Source organism: Oryzias latipes, chromosome 3, assembly GCF_053564925.1.
Source record: "Oryzias latipes strain Hd-rR chromosome 3, Olatipes_Hd-rR_3.1".
Lineage (NCBI taxonomy): Eukaryota > Metazoa > Chordata > Actinopteri > Beloniformes > Adrianichthyidae > Oryzias > Oryzias latipes.
In genome coordinates this window covers 9,061,919-9,088,786 of record NC_136239.1, presented here as the reverse complement: position 1 = coordinate 9,088,786, position 26,868 = coordinate 9,061,919, and the positions used below count along the sequence as shown (strand labels likewise).

At 40.5% G+C, this 26,868-nt stretch overlaps 1 protein-coding gene across 7 annotated transcripts in view; it reads right to left on the bottom strand.

Annotated features, from left to right (window-relative positions):
* The window catches only part of LOC101158260 (protein kinase C-binding protein NELL1), a 603,730-nt gene that overhangs the window by 79,163 nt on the left and 497,699 nt on the right, over nucleotides 1–26,868 (bottom strand). For all 7 annotated transcript variants that reach the window (XM_023952325.2, XM_078944996.1, XM_078944997.1 and 4 more), the window contains exons 15-16: nucleotides 16,419–16,514; nucleotides 7,837–7,977 (exon numbers count right to left, since the gene is read on the bottom strand). In XM_023952325.2, the coding sequence (XP_023808093.1) occupies nucleotides 7,837–7,977; nucleotides 16,419–16,514 (237 nt within the window). The remainder of the gene's footprint in view (nucleotides 1–7,836; nucleotides 7,978–16,418; nucleotides 16,515–26,868) is intronic.

Genomic DNA, 26,868 nt, shown 5'->3' with positions numbered 1-26,868 from the left:
CTGGGTGATGAGCTGTGTTGCTTTCACGCTAAACATAACCTTTTGCATTGTTGCCAAAAAGTTTGATTTTGCTTTCATTTGACCAGAGCACCTTCTTCCACTTGTTTGGTGTGTCTCCCAGGTTGCTTGTGTCAAACCTTAAACAACACTTTTTATGGATATATTTAAGAAATGGCTTTCTTCTTGCCACTCTTCCATAAAGGCCAGATTTTTGCAGATTGTTGTCCTATAGACAGACTCTCCCACCACAGCTGTAGATCTTTGCATCGAGAGTGATCATGGGCTTCTTGGGTGCATCTCTGATCAGTCTTCTACTTGTTTGAGCTGATAGTTTAGATGGACAGCCGGGTCTTTGTAGATTTGCAGTAGTCTGATAATCCTTCCATTGTAATATTATCGCTTGCACAGTGCTCATTGGGATGTTTAAAGCATGGGAAATTTTCTCCAGAACAATATATCGGCCCTGCCAAGGGTTTGTTCCTTGTTCTTCATGATGCTTTCTGCACTTTAAATGGACCTCTGAGACTATCACAGAGCAGGTGCATTTATGCTGAGACTTGATTACATAAAGGTGGATTCTATTTATCATTATTAGTCATTTGAGTCAACACTGGATCATTCAGAGATCCTCACTGAACATCTGGAGAGAGTTTGCTGCACTCAAAGTAAAGGGGCTGAATAATTTTGCATGCCCAATTTTTCAGTTTTTTATTTATTAAAAAAGTTAGAAATATCCTATAAATTTTGTTCCACTTCATGATTGTGTCCCACTTGTTGATTCTTCTCAAAAAAATACAGTTTTATATCTTTATGTTTGCAGCCTGAAATGGGGCAAAAGGTTGAAAAGTTCAAGGGGGCCGAATACGTAAGGCACTGTATCAGCTTGCACCTGGTGTCATTGAAAAGAGAACTATTTGTCATGGCAAAGAGATCATGCTCTTTAAAGGTGTGGATAGATATTTTATATACAGATAACCACTGGTTTAAGTGGACAATAAGTCACTCTCTTTCATTAAGGTCGAAACATAAAATGCAAAGAATTTTGATTTAGATATTGATAAATTAAAATAAGTTGGGTTTTTTTGTGTGCGTAATGATATGAAATAAGAAAGCGGGTTGGGGTAAGGTTGGGGTCATCTGAGATAGCACAAGGGTTAAGACGCCACCACGTGGTGCTTGAAAAATGCTGAGAGGAAAAGAGAGATTCTGAGAGAGACCAGCACGTTAACAGAGTTCGTGGTTTATGAACTAAAATGAGGAAGGAAAGTGTTAAGATGTAAAGATTAAAGTGCGCCCTTATTCAATGTGTTATGGTAAAGTTAGAACCAGTGTTTATGTGTGTGTTCTTTACGGTAACCTGTTCACAGTGATGTCGGGTGATTCTGCAGCAGAGCTGCGCATGTGCAATGTTCGGTGTGTATGACAGACTCCATGATCCGAGGAGCATGTACTACGTCTTTCTCATGTGAATAAATGTGCCTGTTATGCACAAAAGAGAAAGTGGCTCTACGTTTCTTCATCACCACGCAAAGAGGACAAAGAGAGCAGACACCGTTCCCTCCATCCCTCTACAGGTTATGGGCCCAGGCGGACATTTTCACCGGTACGTACGGAGGAATGAATGAACGCTGAGTATCAAGCGGATTCTTTAAACGTCTAACGGACTTGCTAAGTATTCAAGCTGCCGTTAAGAAAGGTGAAATTTGGAGAAATGAAAGAAAGAGCTAAAGAGAAGTTTGCTAAAGAAAAGAGCTGACGGAGCGACACACGAAAAAGGCGTGAAAAACTAACAACATGGCTAACAGACTAGCAAGCCTTCAAACAGCCCAGCTAGTATTTGACGGTTCAGAGGAAAGATACGAACTGTGGGAAACACGTTTTCTCGGACATTTACACAGCTTGAGGCTTAAGGAAACCATCCTTAATGAACCTGTGACTGAAGAGCAACTAGCTAATGATCAAAGCAAGAATATCGACTGCTATGCGGAGTTAATACGGCTAATCGACGATAAGAGCTTGTCACTCATCAGACATGAAGCCGCGGACAGAGGCAGAGAAGCTCTGAAGATTCTGAGAGACCACTACTCGGGGAAGAGTAAACCCAGAATCATAAACCTCTACACAGCGCTAGCGAGGTTGAAGATGGCCGAAAATGAGTGCGTGACAGATTACATGATAAGGGCGGAAAACACGATCACAGCTCTACGTGATGCCGGGGAGAATATGAGTGACGGACTGCTCATCGCCATGATCCTAGGTTGACTCCCCGACTCATTTAAACCACTCGCCGTACACATAACTCAGAATGAAGATAAAGTAACTTTCACAGACTTCAAGAGGAGGTTAAGAGTCTATGAAGAGGCAGAAAAAATGAGCAAGGCAGAATCAACAGATAACATGATGAAAACCTACGCGAAACAAGAACAGACGAAAAATAAAGCACGCACTTACCACAGAAAAGAAGAAGAGGCTGAAGTGACATGCTACAAATGTGGAAAAAGAGGACACATTGCAAGAAGATGCCAACAAAAGGTGTGGTGCAACTTTTGCAAAAGTAACACACATAAAGAGACAATATGTAAGAAAAAGGGGAGACAAGACGACGTCTGGAAGGTGACGGAGGACGTGAGTGGAAGCACAGACCACTTCTTCAAGGCCAAAGCAGAGACACCAGCAAGCAAAGTGAAGATGAAGGGCATCATGGTCGACGCAGGCGCCACATCCCACATCGTGAATGACATCAGGAAATTCATCGACTTTAATGAGTCCTTCAATCCAGAGAGGCACACAGTGGAGTTAGCTGACGGGACGAAGGTCAACGGGACAGCGCAACGCAGAGGAACAGCGTTGATACACCTGGTAGACTGCACTGGACAGCAGCACCGGGCATATCTGAGAGATGCCCTCTTCATGCCAACGTACCCCCATGACATCTTCTCAGTGGCAAGAGCAGCAAGTGAGGGGACAACCATCACATTCAAGAAAGGAGAAAGCCACCTGATAACGAAGAGCAGATGCAGGTTTGATATTCATGAAAATGAAAAACTGTACTATTTACCCACTATTGAAGATGACAATGACAAATGTAAAGCTATTCATGATATTCAAGGTTGGCATGAAATCATGGGTCATTGCAATTTTGATGACATAAGAAAGTTACAAGGTGTGGTGAAAGGAATGGAAGTAAAAGGGGTTGTGCATAAACAGGTGAACCCATGCAGAGTGTGTACAGAAGGTAAAACCACTCAAATGATAAACCGGGAACCAGATGTAAAGGCTGAAAAACCACTACAACTTGTACATACAGATCTAGCTGGTCCTATGCAAACTAGTTTAGATGGGTACAGATACGCACAGTCTTTTACTGATGACTACCCGGGTACCATTTTTGTATACTTTCTTAAAGGTAAAAGTGATGCAGTTTGTGCAACTGAAAAGTTTATAGCTGATGTAGCACCATACGGTGAAATAAGGTGCATTCGTTCTGACAATGGCACTGAATTCACAAGTCAAGATTTTCAGACCCTTATGACCAAAAACAGAATCAGACACGAGAGGTCTGCAACGTACTCACCTCATCAAAATGGCACAGCAGAAAGGGGCTGGCGTACTCTTTTGGAAATGAGCAGATGTTTACTGATGGAAAGCGGGTTGCCAGATAAGTTTTGGAACTACGCAATGCAGACAGCAGCTTACATCAGGAACAGGTGTTACAGAGATGTTTACAGGAAAACAACCAAATATTGCTAACATGCATAAATTTGGCTCCACATGTTTGGCTTACAAACAAGATAAAGGGAAGTTTGAATCAAGATGTAATGAAGGAGTTTTTGTTGGATATGACAAGTATAGCCCAGCTTACCTAGTCTACTACCCGAATGAGAGTAAAGTTCAGAAGCACAGACTGGCAAAGTTCATTAATAGGGCTACAAGTGAAAAAGAAACACAAACAACAGAGCCATTTTTGGAGTGTGTTGATGGAATGTTTCCTAGAGGAACAAATGATGATGATCCAACAGAAATGGAAAAAGAAATGGATAAAAATGTTGACACTGACTGTGAGGTTCTTGAAACTCTCCCAGTAGAGGCAGAGCATTCCTTTGTGGGGAAACCCCGGGAGACAGCTCAAAGAAAGAATCCGACTCGAACCAAAAAGAAACCGGCTTATCTCCAAGACTATGACACTGAATGTAACGACAATCTCCAAATGTGTGTAGATTTCTTTTACAGAGCAGTATGTGATCTCCCCAATACCTACCAGGAAGCAGTAGCATCAGCAGAGTCAGAGCAATGGAAGATTGCTATGGAGGAAGAAATGAAGTCACTGAAAGACAACAAGACTTTCACCCTCACTAAGTTACCTGCAGGCAGGAAAGCAGTGGGGGGAAGGTGGGTCTACGCAGTTAAAACAGACGTTGACGGAGGTGATAAATTTAAAGTAAGGTTTGTGGCTAAAGGCTATAACCAAAAAGAAGGGACAGATTTCAGTGAGACTTTTTCACCCACTGCAGACATGACAAGTGTAAGGATAGTGATGCAAAAAGCAGCACAGGAAGGTTTAATCCTACACCAAATGGATGTAAAGACAGCCTATTTGCATGCTCCAATAGACTGTGAAATATTTGTGGATCAACCAGAAGGTTTTGAGAAGAAAATGAAATCAGGTCAAAAACTGGTGTGTAAGCTACATAAGTCACTTTACGGGCTAAAACAATCAGGTCGAAACTGGAACTTATTGCTACACAAGTATTTGACGGAAAACGGTTTTGAACGGAATCCTGCAGATCACTGTCTCTATTCTATGAAAAGGGAGGATGAAAAAGTGATCCTTGTGATTTGGGTTGATGATATTATTCTGGCTGGAAGCAGCCAACTGGCTCTAAGTGATGTAAAGCAAATGTTAACTGACAGATTTAAAATGAAGTATTTGGGAAGATTGAAACACTTTTTGGGTATTGATTTCCATCAAAACGAAAACCAAGTCAAAATGTCGCAGAAAAGATACATAAATAAGATCTTAGAAAGATTTGGAATGGAAGACTGCAAACCAAGGGAGACACCTTGTGAACAGAAACTGATCTATTCTGACAACGGAAAGAAAATGACAGACGTAAGGAAGTACAGGGAAGCAGTAGGACGTCTAATCTACTTGTCAACTTGTACTTGGCCGAACCTGGGTCATATTGTGAGCAGACTCTCTCAACATTTTGGGGATCCTACAAAAGAACACTGGAACAGTGTTAAACATGTTCTCAGGTATCTTAAAGGTACTCAGGAAAAGGAGTTGTGCTTTAACAAAAATTCTTCAGGTATTTTAGGCCTCCGGGTTTACTGTGACGCTGACTGGGCTTCTAATGAAAAGGATAGGCGCAATGTTTCAGGGTACTGTGTGAGTCTGAGTGAGAAAAGCTCACTCATCTCTTGGAAAACAAAAAGACAACCCACAGTGGCACTTTCAACATGTGAAGGAGAGTACATGTCTCTTGCAGCAGCTTTACAAGAGGTCATTTACTTAGAGCAGTTACTCACTGACCTAGATGGATGCAGCTATGCAAAGACAGAAGTGTTTGAAGACAATCAAGGCACCATAGCTCTAGCTAAAAACCCTGTTAACAGACAGAGGTGCAAGCACATTGACATTAAATACCATTTCATCGGAGAGATCGTGACAAGTGGTAAAGTTTTGTTAAACTACTGTCCAACTGATAAAATGAGCCGATGTGATGACTAAGCCAGCAACAAAGCTGAAATTACAAAGGTTTTCCCAGAATTTGTTTGGTGTTTAATATGTTAATGTGAAACAGATAAAAGAATCAAAATTTAACACAGTGAGCTAAGTTCGAGTGGGGGTGTTAAGATGTAAAGATTAAAGTGCGCCCTTATTCAATGTGTTATGGTAAAGTTAGAACCAGTGTTTATGTGTGTGTTCATACAAGGTGCTTTACGGTAACCTGTTCACAGTGATGTCGGGTGATTCTGCAGCAGAGCTGCGCATGTGCAATGTTCGGTGTGTATGTACTACGTCTTTCTCATGTGAATAAATGTGCCTGTTATGCACAAAAGAGAAAGTGGCTCTACGTTTCTTCATCACCACGCAAAGAGGACACGGAAGCAGACACCGTTCCCTCCATCCCTCTACAGAAAGTGCAGTTGCCTTTTCATGTCGGTGGACAAATAAACACCTGAAGTCTACCAAACAGCCTCCTCATCTCTTTCAAGAGTGCAACAAAATTTGGTAGCAGAGGATGGTTCAGCTGTGCATGGACAGCCTGTGAGTCGGACTGAAAGGAAAAGAGCACGATGGAGTTGGTCATTATTTTGGTCATCAATGTCATTGTTTACTAACATTGTTTACTAACTATTGTAGATATTTTTATTACGTGTCTTTTCTGTTGTTTAGTTGGTGTCAATGGGATTCAGAACTGGACTCATAGGAGGCCACGTCAGAATAGTCCAACGCTTTTCTCTTAGCCATTCTTGGGTGTTTTTGGCTTTGTGTTTTGGATCGTTGTCCTGTTGGAAGACCCATGACCTCCGACTGAGACCAAGCTTTCTGACAATAGGCAGCATATTTTTATCCAGAATGCCTTGATAATCTTGAGATTTCATTTTACCTTGCACAACTTCAAGACACCCTGTGCCAGATGCAGCAAAGCAGCCCCAAAACAGAACTGAGCCTCCTCCATGTTTCACAGTAGGGACAGTGATCTTTTCGTTGTATGCTTCATTTTTGAGTCTACAAACATAGAGCTATGTGCCTTACCAAAAAGCTCCAGTTTTGTCTCATCTGTTCAAAGGACATTTTCCCAGAAGCTTTGTGGCTTGTCACCATGCATTTTTGCAAATTTCAGTCTCGCTTTTTTATGATTTCCTTTCAACAGTGGTGTCCTCCTTGGTCATCTCCAATGAAGTCCACTCTGGCTCAAACAACAACAAATGGTGCGATCTGACACTGATGTACCTTGATCTAGGAGTTCTCCCTTTAAAAAGGCAGACTGTCTGATTATGGGTTTGAAAACAGCTGTGATGTAAATTAAAGGACATACCTGAGTTCATCATGACCCCCTGGGTAATTAGTTCTTAGTTTTTTTTGGAGGTACCATAATTTTTGTCCAGCCCGATTTCATTAGTTTGTTTTTTTAAATAATTCTGTTAATCAACAACTCAAAAGTAATGGCTGATTTTGATTATTTAATATTCAATAAATTTTAATGTATTGTTACTTTTGAACGTTTCAAGTCATTTCAGTGAGCATTGTGGACTTTCTTACTTTAACTGAGGGGTACCAACAATTTTGTCCACCACTGTATTGTGATGTATTGTTTTGTGACATATTGTAATTGTTACTATTGCTCAGACTGATCCTTATTGCCCACAATATTATTGTCATATTGCACATTGTTGTTGTTAGCATTGCCCGTAGTGTCCCAACTGACCAACAACAGTTTTGGTGCATTTGGATAAATACATCGTATGGCAGGGAGGAATATTTCCTTTGCTGTATGTTATGTAGTACAGTTTTCCCTCAACTAGGATATTCAGATCAGTTCTGTCTGGCTTAAATCCCACCCTTAGTACAGTAGGGGTGGGATTATATAAATTCGCTTCTTCCCACTCCTTTTCAAGCAAATAATCAAGCTCTACTTGACTTTAGTTAATGATCACTGTATTTAATTAAGCAAAATGTGATTTAAGTGACTTTTTGGTTTTGTTTTATTTTCTGTCTTTTTAAACCAAGCATTTTAACATTTCTGTAATGAGTAAATTCTTGAAATAATGCTTGAAATAAATCAATAAATCAAATCAAATCAAATACAAAAAAAAAATCACTCTCACCAATGCAGGAGCTCCCATCAGGTTCGTATGAGCCATTATCATGGAAACCATTTCTGCATTCACAGTGGTACCAGCCGGGCAGGTTGACACAGCTGGAATGGTTGTGGCATTCAATGAGGCCCTCTGCACATTCATCAATATCTGAAGATGTAAACACAAGTTGGAATTAGTTCATTTTTTTCTTTGCAGGTTAAAAAACATGAACCTGAAGCCCTCACTCTTCTCTGTCATTCAATGTTTGCCTTTTTTTTTTTACATCCGCTAGAGCAAGAGTGAAGGCTGATAAAAGCAGATCAAATCACCGCTGCAAAAGGAGCAGTCAGAAACTCAGCATCTCTGCAGCTTATGGCCGCAGCAGGAGTGAAAGTAAAAAACAAATAAAATCATATCATTTGGAAGCAGAATAGCTTTTCTTGTGAATTTCCTGTCTATTTTTTTCCAACATTTCCTATTCAGCTCATTTTGTCTTTTGCTTGCAGCTTACATACAAACTACAGCGCTGGGGTGTAAGGTCTGTCCACCTTAATGGAAAGTAAATCTCTCTCATCTATCAAGTATGCTGTTAGCATTGCTCCTGAACCAGAGCTGCTACTATTCTGGGAGTAAAACCTGACCTGCACACACTCCTTGGAAAGGTTTGACCTTCAGTCACATCTCCATTCACTTAAATCCAAAATGTAGCAAATACTTAAAGGAATTGAGGGCTGTTCATCGACTACCTCGCTTTGTTTCAAGGCATTCAAATAAACAGAAGGCTGCAGAATTTAGATCAGGAAATATGGATCAAAAAATTCTAAAACATCAGATGTACAGGCTTTAACCCTCTAACACCAGAGCTTAAGGTCCAGTGCTTAGATTCTTTAGACTACAGTAACTCCTCTACCCAATAGTGTAAATCCAGTGGATTCTGAAGCAGAGAAAAACAAGCCTTGTGCTGATAAACAACACTTTTTGGTGGTGAAGTGCTTATGCAACCAATTTTTTGCTCTGTCGCGCAAAGAAAATGGCTTTGCGCCATTATGCCATGTTTATGACAGCCTTAGCAATGAAAGGTCTATGTACATGTCCGTAATGCAGTCCTCTCTCTTGCCAGCACAGAGGTACTAATGCATGCTTTTATTTTCAGTCGTTTAGATTATTGTAATGCCCTGCTCTCTGGTTTACCCAAAAAGTCTCTTTCAAACTTACAACTTCTACAGAACTCAGCGGCACGAGTTCTGACGAGAACCAGAGGGCGGGAACACATTACACCGGTTTTAAAATCGCTGCATTGGCTCCCTGTGCGTTTCAGGATTGATTTTAAAATTCTTTTAATGGTTTATAAATGTTTTTATGGTCTTGGGCCTTCTTATTTAAATGATATTCTTTTAAAATATGATCCCTCGCGGACCTTGAGGTCTTCCAGTGCTGGCCTCTTAGTTGTTCCCAAGGTGAGGACCAAAACTTATGGTGAGGCTTCGTTCTGCCATTATGGTCCTCGCCTGTGGAACGGCCTTCCGGAGAGCCTCAGGGCTGCAGAGACTGTAGAGGTTTTTAAGAAGAGGCTCAAGACTCACCTTTTTAATTTAGCTTTTAGTTGATTTTAACTGCTAATTTATTCTATTAGTTTTAGTATAGGCTATTTTATGTATTTATTTTAATTTTATGCATCTTATTCTCAATTTTATGTTTTTTTTTTTTTTTTTTTTTTTTTTTCTTCTTCTTTTTTATGTTTTTAATTTTAGCATCTTATGATTTTAGCCCCAGTGTTTCTTGAGGGGATCTTTTCCTCCAGGGCTTGCCGGCTTGATCAGCGGTTGTTGCTGCAGTTGTTGCCCTTGCTGGGGCGGCTGGGGTCTAATTTTACAGCTTTATGGCTGTGAGGGGGACCCCGGTGTTGTCCCGGTCTGGGTGGGCACTGTGGCGATGTTCCGTTGGCCAGGCTGGCTCCTGGTATGAAAGGATTCCCAGATACTGTTTCCTCACAGCAGAGCCAAGCCATACTTGTTTGTTTGATTGTTTGTTTGTTTGTTTGTTTGTTTGTTTGTTTGTTTGTTTGTTTGTTTGTTTGTTTATTTATTTATTTATTTATTTATTTATTTATTTATTTTACAGTTACATAGTCATAATTCATTGTACGTGGGAGCCATGGGTCATGTGGTTTAATGGAGGGAAGTGGGAAGGGTGAAGGGTGGGTTGGGGTTTTTATTGTAATGTTGTGTGTTTACTGTTTTTAGTGTTAAAGCGCTTCGAGCTGCACAAAGTGCATGAGAAGCGCTATTTTATAAATAAAGTTTGATTTGATTTGATTTGATTTGATGAGTCCAAAGGGGAGTCTGTCACAGAGCCACTCCTGTCGGCTCCCATTAAACGCGCCACAGCCAAAATAGTGACTGAGGTCGTCACCAAAAAGTTCACTGAAGAGAATATCCCTCTCTCAAACTTGATATCAAGCCTCTCAGATTCAGCAAACTACATGAGAGACAAAATATCAGTTTTTGAAACCCAGCTTCGTAGCCTGGCACCCCATCTTCTAGACATCAATGGAAATGTGTGTCATCATGTGCACAACATTGTTAAAAAAATTTGTGCACCCTTTGGGAGAGAAGTGGAGCGCTTGTGTGATGATATGTACACAGAATTCAAGTTTGGCCCGGATGTGCGAGAATATGCACAAGACATTTCCTCAATCTTGGATACTCATTACAGGTAAAGATAAAAAATAGAACAATAATTTGATCAAAGATTTGAATAAGTTTGACTTCTTTAAATCTTAATCAGTTATTCTATTAGACTTTGTCCTGAATCTGAAAAAAATATATACTGAAAGGTTTGTGTCAGGCATATTAAATACTTTATTTGATTATCTGTCACCTATTTGATCATTTATTTTGATTTCTCTCACATTTCAGGACACCTCTACAAAGAGTGCCCCATAGGTGGCTGTCAGTGTGTTTGACACCTGTGCTGTCATTGTGGACCTTATGCCTGTTGTCGCTGTCTTGTCTTATCCCTTTGTGTCCAAAGACCTTCAGGTGAGCAATATTATGATCATGGTTTTTTGTGTTTACATTGTCACTGTTGAAATTATTTGTTGTCTATTCTTGTTGCCATTAAAAGTTATTATAAACTTAATAAGATTTTTACAATAGTTAAAATTGTTGATGTCATTGTTGCTGGATTTATGTTACCCAAAATTCATTATTTTAATTACTATTCATAAGAATGATTACATGCAGAATCACTTTAAATTTATGAATTTTATGTTACTAATTTCAAGATGGTTAATATATATAATATTTACAGAATAAGTGGAATGTTAGTGCAACATGATGGAATGATGGCATGGAAAGATATAAAGTAACTAGATATTGAGGAATAGATCTAAGAGAATACATACAAATTTATTAGTCACTTTTTCTTCAATGATGAACCAAACAATGTATCTCTCTCAAACTAAAATGGTTCAGTATGCAAGTTTTAGAACTAACACAGACTGATTGCCTGTAAACAGAGAAGCATGAGAAATTAATTAATGCATGAGCATGGTTAGTATAATTTGATCTTTAGAAGTTGATCCAACACAGTAGAACAAAACATTTATCCATACATTTGCATATTACAGGGTGCCTACGAAGAAATGCACAGACCGATCCAAGAAAGCCATTAAGGAAATACAACAGCAGTTTAAGCTAAAAGGTATAGTATAAGTGTAAATTTTATGGGTTTTTTTCAGGACAGCTAATATTATTTCCTTTGGGCAGTTAATATAAGTTAACCCTAAGATGTTTCAAAATACTCCATCAGTGAACTAAAGTAGATCTTGGTTTATTTCATAAAACCTTTAGGCAATCATGACATTTACAAACTTAATTAACTTTCTGTTAAAGGATCGACATCTGAAGGAAAGGACCGAAAGGAAAGGATTGTAGAACATAGAAGAAGAAAATGAAAAGCTCAGATCTGAAGAAGCTTGATCTGCATGACACCTCCATTATAAGACCTACAAAAGATATTTATGTAGGATCTGAAACCGAAAAAAATTGAGGAAAAAGTTGGTCCAGGCATGGAAATGTTGTCGACGCTTCCTGTCAGTGTGCCAGGATCTTCTAGAGTTACTTTTCCTTAACAGTTCAGGAATAAAGCATTAGAGGCTTACCAGTCTGCAGGAGAGATGCTCCTCAGTAAATTTCCGATTGCCAACAGTTTACTGCGCAGGCTCTCAGCTCAGGATCCCTGTGTTCTGGGGAATGACAGTGCTTGCAAAGCAATGCAGAGACTTAAGTTGAACTTTCCTACTGTGATAAATCCATTTGATTTGGAATGTTCAAGGATCACAATGTGACTAACGACCTGCCCCCAGTTGGAGACGCATTTCGTTTAGATCACTGGTGGTGGCAGGTGATGAACAAAGGGCAGTATCCATATCTCTCCTAAGGTTGTTAAGGCTGCTCTTAGCATTTTCACAGGACCCAAAATTGAGTCCTCATTCAGTGGTCTCAATGACATTGTCGACAAAAAGTCAAACAGATTACATGTTGAGACCTATCATACATACATGCAGGTGAGGTACAGTTTAAAGTCAAAGAATGCGTCGGCACTGGATGTGTACCATCGGCAGGATAATCGGAAGCCCCTGTGGACAGAGTCCAGTGCCACTACCTTCAGACAGCTCACAGACGATACAAGAGAAAAATGGCGAAGAGACAAGAAGAGCAAGAAGAAAGGAGAAGAGCAATGGGGGTGGAGTCTAGTAAATCCACACAAAAAAAACAAGTGAGCAATGTCCACCAGAAGGCAAAACAGATTAAGAGGAAAATCCTCAGCCAGTCTAAAAGAAAAACACCAGTTGCAAAGAAACCGCGAAAGGTGTAAACTGGCCTCTGTGTACAGCCATGGAGTGTGTAAAAGATGTAGAGTTCATTGCTTTTCTATAGATCAATAAAGAAATGCATGTAAGCAGTTTTCTTATTTTGAACACATTTCTCTATCTAATTTATTTGTATTTCCTAATTACCATGATTTAGTTCAGTTTTGCTCAGATTACTAAGTATTGGTGTTAAAGAATTGATATATTTTTATGATATAGAAAGATAGTTTAAAGGAGATCCCATATTTTGATGTAATTATGGTTTGAGAAAACAGTATTTCTAAAGCAGAAATCGTTCAAATAAATGAGGTACTTTCATAGAATTTCATAGTTACTGGTGTTCTTTTGGCCATTTGGGGCTTTGATGTTACAATATTTTAGCAATTGTATGTTTTGCAGCTTTAAGGAAAAGCTCAGATTGTAGGATTGTGTTACTTTTAGCAATTATCCAAATTCTTTTTTAGGACCAGCAAGACCATGTATTTCTCAAAAATTTCGCTCCGCGCGCGCCATGTTGCTCAAAGAAAAGTTCAGGGATTTTTTCCTTGCCTGACTTTCATCACTGGCATATTAACAAGATATTGACTATACAAAGACAGACATTTAAAGTACCACTTCGAGCTACTTTAATTAATTGTAAAAGCGTTCCCTGTGGTCTTGAATTGGTGATTATGCAGTTTTTGAGGGGGAAAAATGTTTTCTGGGACATGGTTTCTGCAGTTCAATTGATATTCACCTTCAAGTTCTTGACAGGACTGTTATTGCAGAGTTAACCGGCCTTAATTTCCCATCATGCCATTGTTTACGCTCCTGTTACCTTACAGTCCCTCACAACCCCCAAGCAACAAAATTGGTGAGCAATATTGGAGCTATCCAGCCTTATAGATGTGAGCCAGATGCCAACTCAGACGAGGAGAATGAAGACAAGCGGAGCAGGGAGCTTCTGGCCTGCCAAATGTAGCTTGTACGTAACAACTACAAGCTTTCTCAAAGTACATCTTTTCATCTGCTCCTGATTTATCCCAATTTGAGAAAATAAATACTCAGAAACGCAGCCATAACAATATGGCATAAAAATGCTACATTTTTAAAAAAAACTTTCATTGGAGTGGGTCCCCCATTAAAATAAATTTGAAGTTTGGGTGTTTTTAACATGTCGCAGTATTTTTCTCATGATGGGCATGTTTAAAAGAACACGTTTAAAACTGCACATCTGAGTATTCACTCAAATTGGGATGAACAGACAGAAACAGACAAAATAAATGCAGTTTGAGGAAGCTCTATATTGTTACGCACCACATGAAATGAGGTGGGTCCGAGTCCCTCTGCTCTGCTCTATTCTGATGCGTCAACTTGCAGACAAACGGATCCATTAACATCTTCATCATACTTGTCTGAGCTTGATCTAAACTATGGCCGGAAAGCTTCAATATTGCTCACCATTTTTGTTGCACCCCTAATGCTTGTTTGGGGTTAGAAGGACTGTAAGCTAGCGGGAGAGGGCGTAAACAAAGGGATGATCAGACATCAGCAGAGGGTTACTACTGTGTCAATAGCCCCACCTACAACTCAGAAGTTAATTTCTGATCAACTCCAAAACACTCCACACAAACTGTCTTTAAACATCATCTTAAAGTGCTTTAAACCCTGTAATCACTGCTTGCAGTTGTATTTTTATCATTATTAATATGGACTTTTAAATTTGATCCAATAGGTGGTTGCTGTCATTGGTGAGGACGCATCATCCTTTGAAGGTCATGTGAATGTCCTGCATATCCAGTGCGACCAGAGACCTTGGTGGTCAAAGACTGAATGCAGCAAACCTTTGCATGGCGAAGAAGGGAGATAAGAGATGGAATGACTGTGGAGGATATACTTAAGAAGTACCCTTTATTAAAGGCAACAACAAGACAACATCAGGGGTCAGTGACATTTCAAATCCATTTTCAGCTTAAAATAAATTTTGAATGTCAATATAAACTGAGACATATGCTAAAATGATCATTAACAGCTTTAACTCTATTGTAAAAACATTGTAATTTTCTAAACCTATATATAAATATATAGTCATTCAAGCCAAGTAATATTTATACAATGAGATAACTAAAGGGAAATGGCAATGAAAGAGGCAACAAAGAATATTAGAATGTTTTATGTCTTTTGTTTGTTTTAGTGAAAGTGAATGATTAATTTTCTGATTTTGTCAATTTTCAGTTGTTTGATAAAGTTGACCGAATGCATCCATCACCTGTCAGTTTAAGCCAGCGCTTCAAGGACGCCTTTACCAGTATTGTGCCAAAGGTGCTTGAGCTTGTTCAAAGAAAAGCTCCATTGGCCAAAGTATACAAAGAAGCAAGAGAAGAGATGCTTGCAGAGGAGCTACTAGGTATTGACATAAAACGTAATCCTTGGTAATCTTTAGTGTGTTTTATAGTTTTTCTTATTAGAATTCGTATAATTATCAGTATTTTTGCTTTTTCTCCTTTTTTCATTTATTTATTTTATTAACAGAATCACTGAATGACAAAAAAGCACCACCTCCATTCGAGTTAAAATGTTAAGTTAAAATGACTAATATGCATTTAAACTTGGTTATCAAGTTTACTTTTTTTATTATCTATTTTTAGAAAATGTAGAATGCATTAGAAAGATGTACTTAAAATGAGGTCTAGTGCTGCTTTTGTTAATGTCACAAGTTTTATTTCATGGTTTAAAAATGGTTAATGAAGTGCCATGTGCTGTTTACAATTGATCAAATGTTAAGGTTATAGTTACAATGAATGCAATATGAACTGAAGGAAAAATATAGATTTTTCACTATTGTAAAATTGCTAATAATTGTAAATATATGCATCGTGTTGTGACACTGTGGATCTTAAAACATTCATACTGTGAAAAATGTCAGAATTGTAATTGTTTTGAATATATCATAAATGCGTTAGACAGTATACTGGTCTTTTAATGTGCTGTATCTGGTACAAATTTTCCATCAAAGGGTACAAAAGGCTTGTCACTGGGGCAGTACCCTTAAAAAACAAATTTGCACCTTTTTTAAAGGTACATTATGGTACTATGGCACTATAAGGTACAATTTAGTCCACAGAGGTACATATTTGCCTTTGAAAGGTACATACTGAAAGGGTACAGATACGTACCAATATGAAAGGGTACAACAGGTGTACCCTTGAGGGTACTGCCCCAGTGACAAGCCATTGTACCTCTAAAGGTACAAACCTTGCACATTTTTTCTGACAGTGTACAGCTGGAAGAGGTTTGGTGTGAAATGTCATAGTGGTGCAAATCTCGTAAATCTTGTTTCAGGCATTTTATTTCACAGCTCTATTCTGGTATATGAAATACATACATTTCTGTCTGGGCAAAAACTTCAGATATTAATGTGAATTAAAGGGAACATCATCCATTTGTCAATACCAAAATTAAGTCCCTGACTGATCAAAGTTCAACGTTTCAACATCCAATGGATGTGCGTATTGTACGTAGTGCCCAAAACGTGTTGTAGAAACTTGCATTGCGATGTGTAAATGATGCAGTTTTGAAAGTGCAAGCACAAAACACAAATTTTCTTAGACTTTTCATTGAAAGTGGTTGCTTGAACGCCCATTGCTGAGGCCAGTGTGGAAGTAGCTTCAGCTGAACATTGGTTATAAGAAAAACCTACACAAGCCAGAAAGAAAGGTGTAAATTTCCAGCCGTAGGATTTAAAGGCTCTTACCTGTCTCACAGTGGCGTCCTGTAAATCCTGAAGGACACACGCAGGTGTTTGGAGATACACAGGTACCTCCACTCCGGCAGCCTTCCTCACAAAAAGCTAGAGGACACAAATAAAATGCTTCAAGGTGGATATAATAGAGCAACGACACAAGACTAAATGTTTGTATTACCTCATAACAGAAATAAAGTATTGCATTAATGTTTTATTTCCACTTAAGTTTAGACTTTTTAATGGCTTAAAAACATCCAAAATATTTATTCTTATTTTCGTGTGAAGCCTAACATAAAGCATGGCAGAATTCTTTTTGCACAGTCATTCATATTATTCAACTTAGAAAAGAAAGAAAGAAAAAACACTAAGCAGTTCATCTGCAAGTACCTCTGGGAATGGGATTTCACCTCATCACAGTACTACTGAAGCTTTTATATATGAAAATCCTTTGTGTGTTTATTGATAAAAAAGGGGAAAAAAAGACTTGTGCTAACATTGATGTACATTTGATCCGGACGAACTACAAAATATTTTTTTCTTTTAGATTTCATTTTGAATTAAAGCTACAAGTAGCATTTAGCGGGCCCGAGCACGTGCGACCGCATGGCACGAGCGACCGCCCCGTGAGCAACGCCCTGCTCGAGCCATTCTCGTCGTTTTTTCTTGTCCATTCTGGAGCTCCAAGCTAATGTTAATACGACAGCAGCCTGGGGGGGGGGGGGGGGGGGGGCTGTAATCTGTTGCCTTAAGGGACAAAGACTTTTGCATATAGCATGAAAAAAATTCAAGCAATGATGATAATTGCTATCACTGTCCCTAAGAATGAGAACAAAAGAACTCATTCAATTTCCACTACAATGTCTAGATGAGTGTCAGCTATGTCTGATAACTTGGCCAATTAGCTGGACCGGGATCTTGCAAAGTGCAGGTGGTTAACGTCCAGTGTGATGAGTCTGTGGACGGCAACAGTACAGCATAGCTTTTGGTTTCCACAAGAGAAGAACTCCTGACACATCTGCCCTAACAGACAACTACAAGAGGAGTTGAAATGTATAACACGGTGAAGGAGTTTTTGTGCAGAAAAAGGTACAATTAGAAAAGCTGGTAGCAGTGACTGCAGATGGGACTCCTGCTATGATCAATAGACAAACAGGTTTCATCACTCACTGTAAAGCTGACCCAGACTTTCCAAAATGTCTGCATTACTGCTGCGTCATTCACCAGCAGGCCTTATGTGCAGAAGTGATTGGCTCTGGACATATAATGACTCTTATTCTGAAAATCGTAAACAACCTCAGCTGCAAAGCAAAACAGCACAGGATTTTTAAGGTGCTATTGGTGGAGATATCTGCTGAATATGGTGAATCTGAACTTGTATTCTTGACTGACATTACTGGAAAACTAAACCACTTGATCTGCGAGCTGCAAGACATTGGCAAAACTATATTTTTTTATTGACCAGCCTGCCTGAGCCAGTGTTTTTCTTGTGGGGATCTTTTCTGCCAGGGCTTGCCAGCTTGGTCAGTGGATGTTGCTGCAGTTGTCTCCCTTGCTGGGACAGCTGGAGTTAAACACAGCAGCCTCACGGCTGTGAAGTGGACCCCGTTGCTGTCCCAGTCTGGATGGGCACTGTGGTGATGTTCCAATGTTCAGGCTGGCTCCTGGTATGAAGAGATTCCCAAGTACCATTTCCTAACCGCAGAGCCAAGGATGTGTTTACATGTTTAGGTCAAAAATGTGATGAACAGCTTCATGTTGTCTATTGATGTAAGTTTAAACCTAAACATGTTTCCCTGTTACTAATCCAGTTGATATGGTTCTCCATCTGTGTCTAGGTGATAGAAAAGCATTTTTTTATATTTAGAGCTCCAAGCAAACAAACAGTTGTCTATATAAGAGCTTTTACAATTGTGGACTTTTAGCAGGTCTCTGAATACATGTGACCAATGTATGGTGGATTTTCACAGACTTTGTTTAAAACTGAAGGTGACAGAGACTTTGGAGAAGTGGCTACATTGCTCTGGACTTCTTTGTTTCATCCACAGAAGAGTAAAATATGTGATTGATTTTGAAAAGCTGCTGAAAAATGTATCTTTTTAAAATTGCAATTTCTAATTTGGGTTTTACATTTTGTGTTCCATTTTTTGTGATTGTATTAGAAAGATTTGTTATTTATTTGGTGTTTAAAGGTGGTACATATTGTATATACACAATCTTCTTAGAGACATTTGCTATATGTTGTGTTTGTTGTCGTTGTAGTTTAATTTCTTTGGATGTATTGAAAGGAAATGAAAAGAAGTTGCAGCATTGATTAAAAAAGCATAAAAGAGACATTTACTGTCTGATGTTACATCTGTAGGAGTGTACTGAGGCTGGGTTTTGTTTTGGAGCACATTCATATATTTTGTTTGTAAAAAAAAAAAAGATAAAATATAAAGTTAATTGTATTTTGGATGAATAAAAAAGCAATGATTAGTGCTAAGGATGTATAAAAGACAAACAAAACAAAGGAAATTGCTGTAATTTAGTGTTGAACTAGGCTTTCTAACTGTTCTACTTTCTGTCTGCCACTCCTGGCTAATTTACATGTGAGCACACAGCCGGGGGGGGGGGGGGGGGGGGGGGGGCTAACTCCACTCCTGCAGCAGGGGAGACTGATGAAAAGCTTGAGGATGTAAGATTGAATAGATAAAATCCTAGAGTTGACCAGTTCATTTTATAAATGTAAATATTTTTTATTTTGGTGCTGATAAACTAAACAGAAGTTATGATAAAAATATTTGCTTGAGTCAAAATGTCCAAAAATTTGCTTTCAGCACAATAGGGTGATTAAGGTGGTTAAATGTTTCTCGTACGTATAGTGCTGCTTTTCAAACATGGAGCTTTGTAGGACGCATCTAATTCTGAAATCTCAGCTTCCTGAGACAAACGGCTGATTTCCTATGAAGCTTGATTATATGATCATGCTTCATGATCATTTATGAACATATATAGCTCGTCCAAAATTGTCATATCCATGGGTTCAGAATGGAAGTTTCATCAAATGTATTTAATTTCAGTGAGATCAGACAAGGAATGTGAACGTGAGAGCAACATTTGTGCATGGCGAGATACCCAACTTCGCCGCTCTGTCACGACCACACCCCCGCGTTGAAAGATTTGTTTTTCATCAGAGTAAACTTCAATGGTTTTTCAACAGGTGGACGTCATTTTGAGGTGTGTTTGCTCATCCTACTTGGAGCAGTGATGCTCCAAGTAAAACATGTCATTTCCTGTTGCCAACAGGTGGCGCTACACCTGTTTCGGATTTTTCCACTGCAGATGTGTTCAAAGTCAGACTACAATCATGCACAACAAATTTGGATCAGATTAGTTATTTATGGCTGAGTAATGGCCATTTTTCTTTTCATGGCGTGATTTCGAAACGACCTCAAATTTTGACGCGCCGCCACGGTCACAAACAACCGTAAAAACTTAAAAGCTTCGCAATTTAAGATCGGACATGTGTTTAGTTTACAAAACCAAAGTTTGGAGTCATTGTTCAAAAATCTCTAGGAGGAGTTCGTTCTAGAACGAGGCCTGCAAATGACCAAAATACAGCAAAAATGACATATTGACACCAATATAGCAGACTTCCTGTGCGACTGACAGCTTGGTCCCAAGAGACTTTTTTGTAGGTTTCTATCTGATGAACATGTCCTGTAAAAAATCAAGCTTGTATGTTAAAGAACATGGCGGGGCTCTCAAAAACAAACATGGTAGGTGGCGCTATTGAGCCGTTTTTTGTTCACCCATGCAAGTGCTGTGTATCTAAGTTGGAGATATGTAAGAGGCCTCTCATTCTGAAATCTCAGCCTCGTGATACAAACGGCTGATTTTTTATGAATTTTTAATTATCTGACTGCAACGCAATCAACCACTTCCTGTTTGGCACTGGCTTGCGCAGGCACCGTCAGGTGTACACCCATGAAACTTTAGACGATGAGAGAAGACCCTTATGAGTATCTCCTGTTGTAATTTTATGAATGTCGGACAAAGCACAGAGAAAAGATAGGTCAGAATGTGACATAAAATGTATTTGTCAATATCTAGGTGGCGCTATGGAGCTCGTCCAAGATTGTCATATCCATTGGTTCAGAATGGAAGCCTCATCACCTCTATTGAATTTCAGTGAGATTGGACAAGGAATGTGCACGTGAGAGCAACTTTTGTGTGCATGGCGAGACGCCCAACTTCGCCGCTCTGTCACGACCACACCCCCGCATTGAAAGTTATGGCTTTTTATCAGAGTAAACATCAATGGCTTTTCAACAGGTGGACATCATTTTGAGGTGTGTCGGCTCATCCTACTTGGAGCAGTGATGCTCCAAGTAAAACATGTCATTTCCTTTTACCAGCAGGTGGCGCTACACCTGTTCTGGATTTTTCCACTTCTGATGTGGTCAGGGTCAGACTACAATCATGCATATCAATTTTGGATCAGATTGGATTTTGCATGGCTGAGTAATGGCCATTTTTCTTTTCATGGCGTGTTTTCAAAATGACCTCCATTTTCGACGCGCCGCCACGGTCACAAACATCCGTAAAAACTTAAAAGCTTCGCAATTTAACATCGGACATGTGTTTAGTTTACAAAACCAAAGTTTGGAGTCATTATTCACAAATCTCTAGGAGGAGTTCGTTCTAGAGCGAGGCCTGCAAATGTCCAAAATGGAGCAAAAATGACATATTGACCTCAATATATCAGACTTCCTGTGCGAGTGACAGGTGGGTCCTTTCAGACTTTTTTGTAGGTCTCCATCTGAAGAACATGCCCTGTAAAAATCAAGCTTGTACGTTAAAGCGTATGCGGGGCGTCGGGACAAAAGTCAGTGTAGGTGGCGCTATCGAGCCGTTTTTCTGCGCCCATGCCAATCTCCTATAAAATACGAAATTTTTCGCGACTCCTGATGTGTGTGCCAAATTTGGTGAGTTTTGGGGTATGTTAAAGGCCTCAAAAAGGCGACTCTTCCGGTAGAATAATAATAATAATAATAATTAAAGCTACAAGTAGCATTTAGCGGGCCCGAGCACGTGCGACCGCATGGCACGAGCGACCGCCCCGTGAGCAACGCCCTGCTCGAGCCATTCTCGTCGTTTTTTCTTGTCCATTCTGGAGCTCCAAGCTATTGTTAATACGACAGCAGCCTGGGGGGGGGGGGGGCTGTAATCTGTTGCCTTAAGGGACAAAGACTTTTGCATATAGCATGAAAAAAATTCAAGCAATGATGATAATTGCTATCACTGTCCCTAAGGATGAGAACAATAGAACTCATTCAATTTCCACTACAATGTCTAGATGAGTGTCAGCTATGTCTGATAACTTGGCCAATTAGCTGGACCGGGATCTTGCAAAGTGCAGGTGGTTAACGTCCAGTGTAATGAGTCTGTGGACGGCAACAGTACAGCATAGCTTTTGGTTTCCACAAGAGAAGAACTCCTGACACATCTGCCCTAACAGACAACTACAAGAGGAGTTGAAATGTATAACACGGTGAAGGAGTTTTTGTGCAGAAAAAGGTACAATTAGAAAAGCTGGTAGCAGTGACTGCAGATGGGACTCCTGCTATGATCAATAGACAAACAGGTTTCATCACTCACTGTAAAGCTGACCCAGACTTTCCAAAATGTCTGCATTACTGCTGCGTCATTCACCAGCAGGCCTTATGTGCAGAAGTGATTGGCTCTGGACATATAATGACTCTTATTCTGAAAATCGTAAACAACCTCAGCTGCAAAGCAAAACAGCACAGGATTTTTAAGGTGCTATTGGAGGAGATGTCTGTTGAATATGGTGAATATGAACATTGTGAATCTGAACTTGCATTCTTGACTGACATTACTGGAAAACTAAACCACTTGATCTGCGAGCTGCAAGACAATGGCAAAACTATTTTTTTTTGACCAGCCTGCCTGAGCCAGTGTTTTTCTTGTGGGGATCTTTTCTGCCAGGGCTTGTCAGCTTGGTCAGTGGATGTTGCTGCAGTTGTCTCCCTTGCTGGGACAGCTGGAGTTAAACACAGCAGCTCACGGCTCTGAAGTGGACCCCGTTGCTGTCCCAGTCTGGATGGGCACTGTGGCGATGTTCCAATGGCCAGGCTGGCTCCTGGTATAAAGAGATTCCCAAATACCATTTCCTAACCGCAGAGCCAAGGATGTGTTTACATGTTTAGGTCAAAAATGTGATGGACAGCTTCATTTTGTCTAAACATGCCACCCTGTTATTAATCCAGTTGATATGGTTCTCCATCTGTGTCTAGGTGATAGAAAAGCATTTTTTTTTATATTTACAGCTCTAAGCAAACAAACAGTTGTCTATATAAAAGAGCTTTTACAATTGTGCACTTTTAGCAGGTCTCTGAGTTCATGTGACCAATGTATGGTGGATTTTCACAGACCTTGTTTAAAACTGAAGGTGAGAGAGACTTAGAGAAATGGCTTCATTGTTCTGGAGTTCTTTGTTTCATCCACAGAAGAGTAGAATTGGTGATTGATTTTGAAAAGCTGATGAAAAAAGTATCTTTTCAAATTGCAATTTCTAACTTGGGTTTTACATTTTGTGTTCCATTTTTGTGCTTTATTTGGGAAGCATTTGTTATTTGTTTGGTGTTTTTAAGGTTCTGCAAATATACACATCATTTTTTAGAGACATTTGTTATCAGTTGTGTTTGTTGATTTGTAGTTTAATTTCATTGGATGTATAGATGTCGTGTGGGGGGGGGGCTCGACAGCAGGTAGGACCCAGGCGCAGAGACGGGAGGCAAACGGGTTCAGGGCAAGTGGGTTTATTTAACTAACAAAAAGCGCTGCAGAGCAGGATGACAAAACTAAAAACAAAAACTTACTGTGGCATGGCAAGGGACATGGACGCCAGACAAGAAGACGTGATCAACATGAGCAGAAGTTAATGGACCAGCACAGGAGGAAGGCAGAGACAAGACTTATATACAGACAGGGCAGACAAGACACAGGTGAACACGATTAGGGCAGATGGGGACCAAAGGAAGTAAAACTCAAGAAACATGACAAGACAGGAAACCTTTCAAAATAAAACAGGAAACAGAACCAAACAAGACAGAACAAGAACTAAAGCGAAAAAAAAGACAACAAACTGAAACCATGACAATAGAAAGGAAAAGAAGTTCAAACATTGATTATAAAAAAGGATATAAGAGATAAAAAAAAAGAAAAAGGAAAAGAAAAAAGATAAAATATTGATTTAATTGCATTTTGAATGAATAAAAAACAATGATTAATAGAATCAGAAATCAGAAAAAGTTTTATTGCCAGGTTCAGTAGAGCGCACTTTACAAAACGAGGAATTTGACTTGGTGTATAGTGCAATTAAGAATAAGTTAAAAATTAAGTTAACAACAACAACACACTATATACAGTAGAGTAAGGTGAATTAAAGTGGGAGCACAGATGGGCTGGGATGGTGGGGCCTGTAAGTGGCACCGACAGTCCTTTGGTGGGCGGGAGGGGGGGTCACCTGGGGGAGTTGGGGTACTGTTCAGCAGGCTGACTGCAGTGGGGAAGAAGCTGTTCTTGTGGCGCGAGGTCCTGGTCCTGATGGACCGGAGCCTCTTGCCAGAAGGGAGGGGCCGAAAGAGATTATGTCCTGGATGAGAGGGGTTGGCTACAATCCTGGCTGCCCGCCTCCAGGTCCTGGAGATGTGCAGCTCCTGGAGAGACGGGAGGTGGCAGCCGATCACCTTCTCTGCTGAGTGGATGACGCGTTGCAGCTTGGCCTTGTCTCTGGCCGTGGCCGCAGCGAACCAGACTGTGATGGAGGACGTGAGGGTGGATTCGATGATGGCGGTGTAAAAGTCTACCAGCATCTTTTCAGGGAGGTGAAACTTCTTCAGCTGCCTCAGGAAGTACATCCTCTGCTGGACCTTCTTAGTGATGGAGCTGATGTTCTGCTCCCACTTGAGGTCCTGGCTGATGATGGTTCCCAGGAAGCAGAAGGACTCCACAGAGGTCACCGGGGAGTCACAGAGGATGACAGGGGGGAGGGGGGCTGGGGCCTTCCTCAAGTCCACTGTCATCTCCACTGTCTTCAGAGCATTAAGCTCCAGGTTGTTAGCGCTGCACTATGACACCAGCCTGGCTATTTCACTCCTGTAGGCCGACTCATCTCCGTCAGAGATGAGGCCGATGAGTGTGGTGTCGTCAGCAAACTTCAGGAGTTTGACAGACAGGTGACCAGCTGTGCAGCTGTTTGTGTACAGGGAGAGTAACAGGGGTGAAAGGACACAGCCCTGGGGGGAATCCGGTGCTTGTGGTCCGAGTATCTGAGACGAGCTTCCCCAGCCTCACATACTGCTGTCTGTCCGTCAGGAAGTCTGTGATCCACCTGCAGGTGGAGTCAGGCACATTCATCTTGGAGAGTTTTTAATACTAAGTCTAGACAGATTTAACACAGGTTTTTGGATGAAAAAGGATTTTTTATAAATCATCTGTTACACTTTTAAGTCTGAAAAAAATATGGAAGGCAGCAAACACAGATCCCTACCGTTTTTAATTTTTTTGTGCTGATATTTGAAAGATAAGTTATGCAAAAAAATAGGTGTTTGCAGTTTTGCCTAAAAAGACGTTTTCGGACCTTTTTGGATCAAATGTTGTCTAAAAGTTCACCTGTAACTTCAATCATTCTGAATTTTTTTAGGAAAACTAAACCACTTCAACTGTGATCTGCAAGGCAATGGTAAAACTATATTTTTTATGGAACAGCCTGCAGTGTTTCTTGTGGGGATCTTTTCTGCCAGGGCTTGCCGGCTTGGTCGGTGGTTGTTGCTGTTACCAATCCAGTTGATATGGTTCTCCATCTGTGTCTAAGTGATATAATCAGAATCAGAATCGTTTATTGTCATTGTACATGGGGATACAATGAAATTGCAGCAGCCTTGGAGTGAAGGAGTTACATAAAATAAAAATAAAAATAGAATAGAAAAAGAAATACTGTATTTACAACTCTTAACAAAAAATGAACAATATGGACAGAAACTGTTAAATATTAAATATTTGTGAATAAAATAGAATGGAATTACATGAGTTGCTGTGAGCACAGCTTAATAAATATCAAGTTATTGCACAGTGACCTGGTTAGACAGTCAGGATATTGCACGCATTGTAGTAAAATTAGAGTGAGGTGTGGTTGGTGGACGTATGTGCATTCCGTATGATAATTGCCTGTGGAAAAAAGCTGTTTCTTAGTCTGTTTGTCCTGGTTCAGATGGACCTGTACCTCCTTCCAGAGGGCAGCAGTTCAAACAGAGGGAAAGCAGAATGGGTGGAGTTAGTGGTGATGCTAGTCACTCTGCTGAGGCAGCGAGACTGGTAAATGTCCTTCAGTGAGGGGAGGGGGCAGCCGATGATCCTCTGCGCTGTCTTTACCATTCTCTGGAGACTCTGCCGTTCTGCTTCAGTGCAGTGGGAAAACCACACTGTGATGCCATAGGACAGAATGCTCTCAATGGTTGAGCGGTAGAACGTTACCAGCAGCTCCTGGCTGACGTCGTTCCTCCTAAGTTTTCTCAGGAAGTGCAGGCGTTGCTGGGCCTTCCTGATGACAGTCATGGTGTTGTTAGACCATGTGAGGTCAGCAGAGATGGTGGTGCCCAGGAGGGTGAAGCTGTGGACCCTCTCCACACAGTTTCCATCGATGTAGAGTGGGGGTGGATCTGTTCTGTTTTTTCTGAAGTCCAGGATGATCTCCTTGGTCTTGGTGGTGTTCAGGATGAGGTTATTAGCCTGACACCACCTTGAGAGTTTCAGGACTTCGTCTCTGTAGGCCGTCTCGTCGTCCCCAGAGATCAGCCCCACCACAGTAGTGTCGTCTGCAAACTTCACCACGGTGTTGCTGGTGTGGGCTGGTCTGCAGTCTGCTGTGTACAGTGTATACAGCAGAGGACTCAGCACACATCCCTGTGTGGAGCCTGTGCTCAGCGTCCGGGTGGAGGAGAGGTGGGGGTCAAGTTTGACTGTCTGTGGTCTGTTTGTCAGGAAGTCCTTGATCCACGAGCAGGTGAGTGGGTGGAGTCCTAGTTCAGACAGTTTGTTGACCAGAATGTCAGGAATGATTGTGTTAAAGGCTGAGCTATAGTCCACAAAGAGCATCCTGGCGTAGGTGTCTCTGTGTTCCAGGTGGCTCAGCGCAGTGTGGAGGGTGATGGAAATGGCATCATCCGTTGATCTGTTTGCTTTGTAAGCAAACTGGTGGGGGACGAAGATTGGAGGGAGGGAGTCTTTGATGTGTCCCAGGAGCAGCCGCTCCAGACACTTTGTGATGACAGCAGTGAGTGCAACTGGGCAGAAGTCCGTGAGGAAGGCTGTGGATGAGGACTTTTTGGGTATCGGGATGATAGTGGATGACTTCAGGCAAGCAGGGATGAAAGCCTGAGCTAGCGACAGGTTG